This window comes from Megalobrama amblycephala, linkage group LG13 (genome assembly GCF_018812025.1).
Source record: "Megalobrama amblycephala isolate DHTTF-2021 linkage group LG13, ASM1881202v1, whole genome shotgun sequence".
Taxonomy (NCBI): Eukaryota; Metazoa; Chordata; class Actinopteri; order Cypriniformes; family Xenocyprididae; genus Megalobrama; species Megalobrama amblycephala.
Window position 1 is genome coordinate 14,163,023 of NC_063056.1, and position 12,116 is coordinate 14,175,138.

A 12,116-nucleotide genomic window follows, 5' to 3' on the forward strand; every position below is an offset into this window, starting at 1 on the left:
TGAGAATTCTTTCTAAACACTTTATAAATGTTACAAATGTATTGCTGAAACACATTACAAAGACTGTGAATTGTGTAATGCTTAATTGTTAAGTTAGAACGTTAAACAGTTTTTCACCAAGTCTCTGCTCAGGATTTTTTGGGCGGAGCTATAACGGGGGTCTGATGACGCACATCGTCCCCCGAGCATAGCCCCTCCCCTAACACTATATAACTGTCGATGACGCACCGAGCGTGGCGCCGCCTCTACAGCGGTTCACTCGCTCAATCTCGAGTGTCATTACAGTTATACAGCCCTTTGCACATTTAGCTAGTAATGCCTTCGTCACGCAAATGCATATTACATGGTTGTTATAATATACAATATGCTCGGTCTCCTTATTTAAATTTCCTAAAACGATGATATGAAGGATTCTAAAGTGATCGTTCTACACCGGATAATTTTACAAACTTTCATAAGACAGCTGGGTGAATGGGTTTGTGAATGTGGTGAATGTGACTGAACAGACCTCGGCCCCCCTCCCGCCTCGGCCTTCTTACCGTCCCGACAATAACCGATGACATATGGGGCCGGACAGAGTCTCTCCCGTCCCGGCCTTCATCCTCCCGTCTCGCGGCACCGTCATTTGTCGACTCGACAACAGTCGGCAGTACGTGCCCAATGAGTGTAAGTTGTCGTGTGTGCTTATGTTATAATTAGCAGGTAGTCCACAGTAACTCTACTAAAAAGTGCAACCCTCTAACGTGATTCTTTTGTTTATATGCATCAGTATGTTTGACTCATTAGACAAGTAAGTTGAGACGGCAGCTCTCGCGAGTGGGTGTGGTTTCAGCGCCGACAGCGGACACGCCCCCAGCGTTTGAGAGCAGAGAGCGCTGCCTATTTTTTCGAGATTTTGATCCACATAGATCCTTAAAATAGGGCCCTTAAAAAATGCTGTATTATGCTGCCAGGCCAGTAGTTGGCGATGTCACTTTGTAAAGAAACACTACGTGCCTATAAACTGAACATGTAATACACATGCGCATGATGTCACGGTTTTCACAAATTCGAGTTTTTGTAGTTTACATGGAGACGATATTGTTTTCAAAAACCCGTTTTCAAAAGTTTGCATTTTCAGGCCCCCAAAACGCTGTTATGTAAATGAACGGCCAAAACGCAGTTTTAGTTGAAAACGGTGTAGTGTAAACGCCCGCTTAGTTCAGTTCATGAAGCTCTCACCTAATGAACTGATTATCTGAATCAGGTGTGTTAAATAAGAGAGACGTGCAAAATGTGCAGAGCGATGGGCCCCCAGGATCAGGATTGAAAACCACAGATATAGGCTAACCAATGTTACTATTTTCAGTAATTAAAAATTAAATTTCAAAGGCAAAGACCATACATTCATCAGGTATGCCACTTTTTTAACCCATGAGTTTGCATGACTTTCCAGTCTTTTGATTTACTGGATATGGATTAAGTATAAGAATTTCAGAAAATATTTTCATTCACAATTTCTACCCTAAAATATTTTCTCTTCTAAAATATTTTAGACCTTGGCGTAACTAGAAAAATGTATATAAATTATAAAAATGTCCATGGCACTTTAAGATTTTATTAATTTACATGAATTTTCTAGAAATGTCTAGAAATCTCACTTTTAAAACTAGGTAAGTTAAAGATATTAATTGTAAAATGACTTGCTACATTTTTCTTTTAAAATGATAAAAAGCATGTTCTAAATGACAAACATGTTTACATTCAATACAGTCTCTCAGTGTGCTGTTATAATGTTTCTGCTGGTGATAAATATGTGTAGAATTTTGTTTGAGTTAAGGAAATGACAATGACTTCCATAATGAGATGTAGATGGTTATGGTATGGAAAAATAAATAATCAAGTTTTAGTGACAATGGAAAGGAATGGGAATTGGAAATGACATCTTTCCACACTAATGAAGATACAGACAATAATAGCCTACACTCTCCCCTGCGTTTTCTCTTTTATTAGTTCCAGCTTATTAAATGAAGCTACATCTGTAATAGACTAAACCTGGACTGTAATGATCTGTCTGATAACCAGTAAATTCTGTGTGGAGACCTTATATAAGATACTAAGAGAGAAAAAAAAAAAAATCAATTGCTCTTTGCTACTTGAACAGAGTGTATGTATACATATTTTTAACCAGTGCATTACTGCAAACATACAGAGCTAATACAGAGATCTCTCAACCTCTTAGGTAATGTCTAATGAAATGATGAACATGAATTATTAATGTTCGAAAACAGGATCTTTCAGAGAAGTCTACTGCACTGCACATAACAGTACAAAAACACAGATACAAAAATCTGAGAACGGCGATATAAAAAGACAACACACTGACTGAATCTCCGCACTTCACTCCACAAACACTTATACACTTATAAGAAAACCTGCCTCTCCCATCAACCACCGCTTAGGGTAAAATGGAAAGCCATGTGACAATGCATTGTGGGAAGCATATCGCTTACTTGTCAGGGATCTATTCTTATTTGGAGCTTGGAATTCACCAATGGCACGAGCCATTGGAGAGTGTTGTAAATGGAAACTGGTGGTGAAAAGGGAAACCCACAAGGGTCCATGTTGGCTCCAACTCCTCCAGCTCAGTCTGGAGTCAACATGGGGTCAGTTTACCATTTCACAGGACAGACACACACCTGACACACCTGTCAGAGAGGACTTAGCCAGAGCGCCGATTCCATAGGCATTGGAGTTCCGCTTCTTCAGCCGAGGGAGGATTGAGGTTGTGTCCTCCATGGACAACTGAAATGAAGGAAGGCATTCAAGAGAGAAAAATGGGACAGAAAACAGGAAAGGTGAAGAAATAGATGATTTTGGTGGAGCAGGAGGCGCCCAGAGCAGAAATGAAATGCAAAATTTTGAGCGTGGCATTTTATGGGAAGGAAAGAGGTGACGAGAGAAATTAGGTAAAAAGTTAGCACAGTGGTTGCTTAAGGTGGTGAAACTACATTTCCCAACAGCCTAAATCTCTGTCCATTTGCATGATGGGAAGTGTAGTCTTTTGTCATTTACGACCGCAATAACATCTAACTACTACAGCAAGAGAGAGACAGATCAAACAAAGGAATGGGGTGTGAGATAGAAGACATCTACTGTGATTCAGAGGAAATAACAAAAGGAAAGGAATGGAGGAATGATATTCACAACACTTACATTGATTCCATCCCATGAAAAGTCTGTTCGGCCATGCTGAGAGAGAGAGGAAGGAGGGATGGGGAAAGAAAGGGATGGGGCAAGACAGAGTTGGGGAAAAGAGGAGAAGAGAGACGGCCACAGAGAAAGGAAGAGAGAGAAGGGGATCGTGACAGAACAAGGCATTTTAAAAACATGTGAAGTTGAAGGAGAAATAGAGAAATAAAAAAGAACTGAGAGGAAATCAAATTCTGAGAAGCCAATACTTGGCCGGATTAGAGGTGGAATAAAGCAGTGATTAAAGGAATAGTACAGCCAAAAAAGGCAATTCAGTCATTATTTACTCATCTTCAGGTTCATCTGAACCTTACAGTACAAAACAAGAAATTCAGAAGAACGTACTGGTCGCTGCAGTTACAATGAGTTACTGGAACTAAAGCTTTCAATCACCATGAAAGTATCATAAATGTTGTCCATACAACTGTCTAAAATGTCTTTTGCATGATAGCTTTGTGTGAGGAACACACCAAAATGTATTCACTTTCTTTCCAGTGACCAAATCAGAGTCAATGAGATAAAAAGGTTCAAAAAGGTTTTGTGAACTGAGTCAATTGATTCATTGAAAAGATCAGACTCAAAAGAAACGTAAAATAACTTCTTTCATGACCTTTCAAGGAGGCGCCAAAGAAAGCTAGAGCAAATGTCAAGATTTTCAGTGAATAAAAACATATTTTGGTCTGTTCACACAAAGATGATACATCATTGAAAACTTCAGTCCATGGCTTATGGAAAAGAGCAACCAGAAGATTATTTTTTTTGTTTTAAAAAAGAGCTTTTGGAATAGGAGGGTGAGTAAATTATTACAGAATTTTTATTTTTGGGTGAATGTTTCATTTAATTTGTCTTTGTTTTTATGTACTATCAATGGCAGATTGATAGTGGCCAGAGAATAACTAGATTTTAACATTTGCTAATGAAAATATGAGCGGTGCTAAAACATCACAGCCACAAAGGTGTTGCATGGGTTTATAAGTGGTTGCAAAGTTATTCTGAATTATTTCATCAGATTGCTATGGAGTTAGTAGCATGCTCTGGATGGTTGTTAGGTGGTCCAAGTCAGAAAAGCCTATCTTAAAGTCTTTATGACATCCTGGTCCCTAGATATGGCTCAGGTCCCTCCTCGAATAAGTCTATTTATCATTTTCATTGTCTGCCAGGTGAAATTCACACATCCCATTGTTTAGAAAAGTAACAGCACATCTCTCCTCAACAAACTGCAAGATTTGACATTTCATTCATGTTTGTAGTAGCAGAAACTGTGCAGAATGAGTTACATGCCAAAGTTTAATACTTAAGGTTTAGGGTTTATTCAAATCCATAACCGAAAGTATGAGCAATAGTAATAGTGAAATTTGCTTTGGCAGACACAGAAGCATTCTAGAAAAAAAAAAAAAAAAATCTACATGAAAAACTACAGCTTCACACCCATTGCAGACAGACTAAAGGACGACAGATAAAAGAAATGAGCAGAGCTTATGCTGAGAGCAAGACTATTACTATATAGCCTATAAAAAAAGAAACTCTTGTATGGTCATTTTATAAGAAAAAGAACACTTTTAGTCAGTCTGTGTTGCAGACATAGTGGGGCAGAGAGTGAATGCTGTAATAGACTGTCGAGTACAGTCAACTTACTATTTTTACCAGTGTCAATGGTAAAGAGATACACTAGACAGGAAGGTTCAAGGGCTTAGATCAGTCCCAGAGAGCTGTGCTTACTTGCTTCAGATGAGATGTTTTGTATTTCTTGCACAAACGCCAGTGGATATTTTGTCTTTTCGACAGGAGGATATTTGTAGTGCTTAGGGCAGTGGTCTCAAACTCAGTTCCTGGAGGGCCACAGCTCTGCACAGTTTTGCTCCAACCCTAATCAAACACACCTGATCCAGCTAATCAAGGTCTTCAGGATTAGTAGAAACCTCCAAGCAGGTGTGAGCTGGAGCTGGTTGGAGCTAAACTATGCAGAGCTGTGGCCCTCCAGGAATTGAGTTTGAGACCACTGGCTTAGGGGGTGATTTACTCTCAGTGCTGTCAAGGTATTTGTGGATTTGAATTAGATGCTGAGTAATATGAAATAAAAACAATAATTTGAGAGACTCCTGGTGAGAACAAATTTAAAATGAACACTATTTACTTTCTTAAAGGGTTAGTTCACCCAAAAATGAAAATTATGTCATTAATGACTCACCCTCGTGTCGTTCCAAACCCGTAAGACCCCCGTTCCTCTTCAGAACACAGTTTAAGATATTTTAGATTTAGTCCGAGAGCTTTCTGTTCCTCCATTGAAAATGTATGTACGGTAGACTGTCCATGTCCAGAAAGGTAATAAAAACATCATCAAAGTAGTCCATATGACATCAGTGGGTTAGTTAGAAGTTTTTGAAGCATCTAAAATACATTTTGGTCCAAAAATAACAAAAACTACGACTTTATTCAGCATTGTCTTCTCTTCCGGGTCTGTTGTATATCCGCTTTCACTCCACAGTGACGCTGCTTCTTCTTCTTCTTTCCTGTTTTACGGCGGTTGGCATCCAGCTTATTGGTGCATTACCGCCCCCTTCTGCTTCGGACTGTGACGCTGATGACGTGTTATCTAGTGCGCCCGAGCTTCATTTACAGTCTGAGGGAGACGCACGCTGTATTCAAGCTATTCTACATTGTTTGTATTGCTATATTTTTTTAAATGGTGCGTAGGTGTGCATGTCGTGGATGTCCTAATCGCGTCACTGTCCGGAGCAGAAGGGGGCGGTAATGCACCAATAAGCTGGATGCCAACTGCCGTAAAACAGGAAAGAAGAAGAAGAAGCAGCGTCACTGTGGAGTGAAAGCGGATATACAACAGACCCGGAAGAGAAGACAATGCTGAATAAAGTTGTAGTTTTTGTTATTTTTGGACCAAAATGTATTTTAGATGCTTCAAAAACTTCTAACTGACCCTCTGATGTCACATGGACTACTTTGATGATGTTTTTATTACCTTTCTGGACATGGACAGTCTACCGTACATACATTTTCAATGGAGGGACAGAAAGCTCTCCGACTAAATCTAAAATATCTTAAACTGTGTTCCGAAGATGAACGGAGGTCTTACGGGTTTGTAACGACATGAGGGTGAGTCATTAATGATATAATTTTCATTTTTGGGTTATCTAACCCTTTAACATGTTCCTGATCAACAGATTAATCAGTAGCCTACGTGTTGCTCCAAAGGAAAAATTGCTTCATATTCTTTCTTCAAAATGTATGATTAGAATATCTCTGATACTGAAACAGCTTCTGGTGTACCACACTTTTAAATGATTCTTTTTGTAGGTTAAATTATTACACCAGTAGGCAGCGACACGTCATTTGAATCATTAGTGTGTTCGACTCGAATCAGCGTTGCGCAGACCGATCGGTGCATACCATAAAAGTACCACAAGAGCAAATAGAAAGCATATGGCTCTGTATGCTTTAGAATTGGTCTCATGGCACTTTGATGTCATACACCAACCTGTCTGCGCAGCGCCGCTTCCGATTTGTTCAAAGACACATGATTCATTGGGGAACGAAGCACTGTGACTGTGTTGGTCAGTGATGCACGACGGTTGATTCTGCTCTGGCTTCGTTTGGAACTATTTTCGTTAAAGATTAAAATTATCCCAAGCTTTACTCACCCTCAAGCCATCCTAGGTGTATATGACTTCTTTCTGATGAACACAATTGGAGAAATATTAATAAATATCCTGACGCATCCGAGCATTATAAGCGGGATCAACGAGTATGAGATGAAGAAAGTGATTCCATCCACATCCATCCATTATAAACGGCTCCGGGGGGTTAATAAAGGCCTTCTGAAGCGGAACGATGCGTTTGTGTAAAAAAAAATCCATATTTAACAAGTTATAAAGTAAAATATCTACTTCCGCCAGACCGCCTTCCGTATTCAGGTTACGCGAAGAAAGTGTAAACTGGCGTCGCATCAGTTACTCTTTTTCCGTAAATTAAATAGGGAATGCGTAGAATGTAGCGTAAGTGTTTTTGAACTGCAAGAGTTTTATACTTTCTTTGTATGTTGAATATGGAAGGCGGTCTAACGGAAGCTAGATATTAAACTTCATAACTTGTTAAACATGGATATTTTTTTACACAAATGCATCGCTTCTCTTCAGAAGGCCTTTATTAACCCCCTGGAGCCGTGTGGATTATGATGGATGAATGTGGATGGAAGCACTTTCTTCAGCTCATACTCGTGAAACCTGTTCACTGCCATTATAAAGCTCGGATGCGTCAGGATATTTATTATTTCTCTGTTTGTGTTCATCGGAAAGAAGAAAGTCATATACACCTAGAATGGCTTGAAGGTGAGTAAAGCTTGGGATAATTTTCATTTGAAAGTGAACTAATCTTTAATGGAGCGAAGATAGACAAAATGACTGCCAATATCATCGTATACAATGTAAGTATTTAACTATAACTGTAGGATATAAAATTAATATTGTGTTTCATTCAGAAATAAGTCACATTACGTATCTAAAGTCATTTGTTTGTTGTCATTAGGTCTGCATGTAAAATCTGCTTAACACACTTAATATCACTTGTTTTCTAATTTTTAAATTCAGTCATGTTCTTCAGAACCAGAAAGGGGTGACACAGATGACAGAGAGGTGTGTGTATTTATTTATTGATAAGAACATGCTCATGACGAGACCTTTTAGAATTTCATATTTTCTGTCTTCATGTAGCAAACCTCATGTCTGATAATGGAATCAGCTTCAAAGCTTAGAAAAAAGAGAGAGGGAGGAAATCTCATATGTATGCTTTGTGTGAGATAAAATGAATGTGCTTACTCGTTCAAATAGTATGTATGAAGACAGAGGCAAGAGTAGATGAAGAAATAAAAGCAAGCAATGTGATGTGTCATTTGTAATACTGAGCATCCACTGAACAAAATCATCTTACCCTTAAGCACAGACCCAGAATCAGTCAGTGTCACTGCAGCTGAAGGCAAATACTATAAGCCTGCTTTCTGGGTCAGTTCTTAAGAATGTGAGGCATTGGAACACGCAAACTTAAACCAAAAATAAATGCTAACGACTAGAACAGAAAAAAACTACGAGCCAGTTCTGGTAAGCATACATGTTGTTAACTAGGCTAATGTGCTAGCAATGCTTTTCTGCGGTTACGGAGGAGAGCTGGCTCACTTCCCTAACTGAGATAATCTCTTCCTGTTCTGGACACCTTGGCCTCCATCTTGGAGCAGGATGCTATTTTCCCCTAAACAGGAATTTGTGGTGTGGGGTGTCATAGAGTGTCAGCGCTGTTGAGAGATTTGGTTAATTTAGTATGAATGTTGGTGTAATCGGCAGCTCTCTTACCTGTTCCCCATCCTTCTGCACGGGAACTCCATCTGCTGCTGGAGAGAGAAGGAGATACAAGGAAATTATAGCAGCATGCTTTGAGACTCAAATAGGAAAAGTAAAAGCAGTGCATATATGTTGTTATTGGAAGAGTATGTGGCTACAATCTAAATAAAAAATAAAAAAAAATGAATGCAAAAATAATTTGAGGAATTTACTAATTTAATTAATGCAGTCTATTTCTACTTCCTAAATTACTAGGGGAAAAAAGTTTAATTAGAAGTCACCATTATGGTGATTAGTGTTGCTAAGAATTTGCTAAGAATTTTTCCAAGCCAATATAATATTGTTACAGAACTTAATGGGTTGCACTGTGGTACAAGGAGAAAATAAGCTAATCATTAGATTGACTAAACATGATCATAACATGCAATCTACACTATATGGCAATCTAATATGTGATAGTACAGAAACAATATAACCTTATTATAAACAGTTAAGGAAAATGGGTGCACGCAAGTGCAAATGGACACAGCCATTACTGAGAAACCCATTAAACAGAATGCAGAAATAAGTAACAAAATGTTCAATACTGATGTTGCATATAACAAAATTATCTAAGGGTTTATCCATTTGCAACTTGAAAATGAATGCACAAAATAATCTTTGATGTAATAAAAAACAGACAGCTCTCATTCACACAAAGAGAGCAAATACAGTAATGACAAAAACAGAAAAGCATCTTCAGCAATTATTTCACATTCAACATTAGCAGAGATTAGCTAATACAGCCGTTATTATAATAGGTTGTTGGAAGTTTGTTATATAAGTTGTAAGATTGATCATGTTCTGTAATATTTGTTACTAAATTATCAGTTATAATTATTCACAGAATCTGAAAATCCATTTAATTGAGGAACCATTATCAGTATTGGTGTTGATATATACAATATTATTCATGATAGTACTTGGTAAAAAGACTAAACAAATGTATTTATTTTATGTTTATTATGTTGATATCTACATTCATTTGGGGGTTCAATGTGCAAACATTTATGATTACAAATTTTAGTATTAGGTGCAATTAATTATTAATTATTCATTTAAACACTTTAATTGATCGATAACCCTTATATATAGCAGATGTAGCATCTGAATCAATCAAACACACAATTGTAAAAGTCAGTCTTCATAACATGCAGACTCTGGAATGCGCCCCCACAAAAATCATACATTCGGTCCATAGAAATGGAATCCTTGCCACTAATTCATTGACAAATCTGTCTAAATGAATGAACATGCATTTCCCCAGTACTTTTTGTGTTTCATTACTGTTCATATATTGTTATTTTGTATACTGTATAGTGTTATGCATGTCTGATAATAGAACTGTTAGATAATGTACCCATCTAGGTGGTGTCTCATATCAAATTACTCCTTGTTTAATGACTCACACTTAGTTGGACATTACCTTCTCATAGAATGCATTGTATGTTGGTTATATTTATTAGAGTATAAATGGACGCAAACTGCTAGCTTACTTCCCTCATGAAAATGAGGTCACTTTCAAATAAAGAAACAAGCCAAAACTCAAAGGTGTGACTTCTGTAGAGGTTAAAAAGCCCCCACGCAGATCGCACGGCTCTTTTGTTCTTCTTCAACAGTGCAAGTTCATCGTCATTTCTCATTCAATGCAGAAGATATTGATTACACCTTCAGCACTATCAGACCGAACCATCAAGAATTTCTCCTGAGCCTGCAGGTCCGGATGCTCCTCAACAGCTAAGGCATTTACAAGTATCATACATTTGAACACTAAACGGTGATTTAGTATTAAGTTGTGAATACCTTTCTTAATAAAGGTGCTTTATAGTGAGAAACTGATGGTTCTTCCAGCTAGTTAAATGGCTCTTTTCATAACTTCATTCCCCTGTTATGCTATGGTTCAAATTCATTTCCACTCTCTCATTTCGTATGTATGCGTGATGTGTGAATGTCTGTGTGTGTTTAGTCTATGTGTTTGTGATTTAGTTAAATAAAACATGTGTTGCGAGTTGATTCTGACCTGCTTATTAACCAATGTCAATGATAACGATTACGATCACAGCTACATGCTAAGAAAGAGTTATTTTTTCTGTGACCACGGAAAATATTCTTTCTGAAGAGTTGATAGACGATCAATATTGAGTGTTCGCTATGCAAATGTAGCAGCCCTTCAAGCACACTCAGTGTCTGAATTCACTCATTTGTTTTCATTCACTCCTTCAAGTGGACTATTGTGGAGTAATGTAGGGAGTAGTGAATGAGTGTATAGGTGGGCAATTTCGAACACAGCCACGGCCAAGATGATCTGCTGACGTTCAACTGAGCATCAGAATGGGGAAGAAAGGTGATTTAAGTGACTTTGAAGGTGAAATGGTTGTTGGTGCCAGGTGGACTGGTCTGAGTATTTCAGAAACTGCTGATCTACTGGGATTTTCATTCACAACAATCTAGGGTTTACAGAGAATGGTCCAAAAAAGAGAAAATATCCAGTGTGTGGCAGTTTTGTGGGCAAAAATGCCTTGATGAAGAATGAACCTTGAAGCAAATGGGCTACAGCAGCAGAAGACACACCGAGTGACACTACTGTCTGCTAAGAACAGGAAACTGAGCCTACAATTCACACTGACTCACCAAAATTGGACAATAGAAGATTGGAAAACATTGCCTGGTCTGACGAGTCTCGATTTCTACTGTGACATTTGGGTCAGAATTTGAAGTAAACAACATGGAAGCATTGATCCATCCTGCCTTGTATCAGTGGTTCAGACTGCTGCTGGTGGTGTAATGGGCCCCTCAGCAACTTTGGGCCCCTTAGTACCAACTGAGCATTGTTTACACACCACAGCGTACCTGGGTATTGCTGCTGACCATCCATGCCGTCCATCTCTTTATGACCACAGTGTACCAATCTATCAAACAGGATAATGCACCATAGCTGAAGTCATCTGAAACTGGTTACTTGAACATGACAGTGAGTTCACTATATTCAAATGGACTCCACAGTCACCAGATATCAATCCAATAGAGCACCTTTGGGATTTAGTGGAACAGGAGATTTGCATCATGGATGTGGAGCCAACAAATCTGCAGCTACTGCGTAATGCTATCATGTCAATATGGCCCAAAATCTCTGAGGAATGTTTCCAGAATCTTGTTGAATCTATGCCACTAAGAATTAAGGCAGTTCTGAAGGCAAAAGGGTCTAACCCGTTACTAGCACGGAGTACCTTATTAAGTGGCCGGTGAGTGTATATATGCAACAGCAAAATAAACCAGTGAATAGTGTATATATATATATATATATATATATATATATATATATATATATATATGTGTGTGTGTGTGTAATATAATATATATTAAAAAAACTTGCTGCAGTGCACCCTGGGAACCTAAACACATATCACTGGACATCCTTATTACAGTTAATCTCTACAGGTACAAGACGTTATGCTCCATCACAGTCATTTCCTGCTACTGTTCACTGTGAAGATTATTGTG

General features: G+C 38.3%; 1 protein-coding gene across 9 annotated transcripts in view; it reads right to left on the bottom strand.

The window, feature by feature from the left end:
• The window catches only part of fam131bb (family with sequence similarity 131 member Bb), a 65,005-nt gene that overhangs the window by 23,635 nt on the left and 29,254 nt on the right, over positions 1 to 12,116 (bottom strand). Inside the window, exons 2-4 of one of the 9 annotated variants that reach the window (XM_048154071.1) lie at positions 8,589 to 8,626; positions 3,196 to 3,231; positions 2,679 to 2,784 (exon numbers count right to left, since the gene is read on the bottom strand). In XM_048154071.1, coding sequence (XP_048010028.1) covers positions 2,679 to 2,784; positions 3,196 to 3,231; positions 8,589 to 8,626 — 180 coding nt within the window. Of the gene's footprint in view, positions 1 to 539; positions 667 to 2,678; positions 4,922 to 4,950; positions 5,387 to 8,588; positions 8,627 to 12,116 lie in introns of those variants that run through there. The other 8 variants (XM_048154073.1, XM_048154072.1, XM_048154068.1 and 5 more) reach the window with 8 other exon arrangements.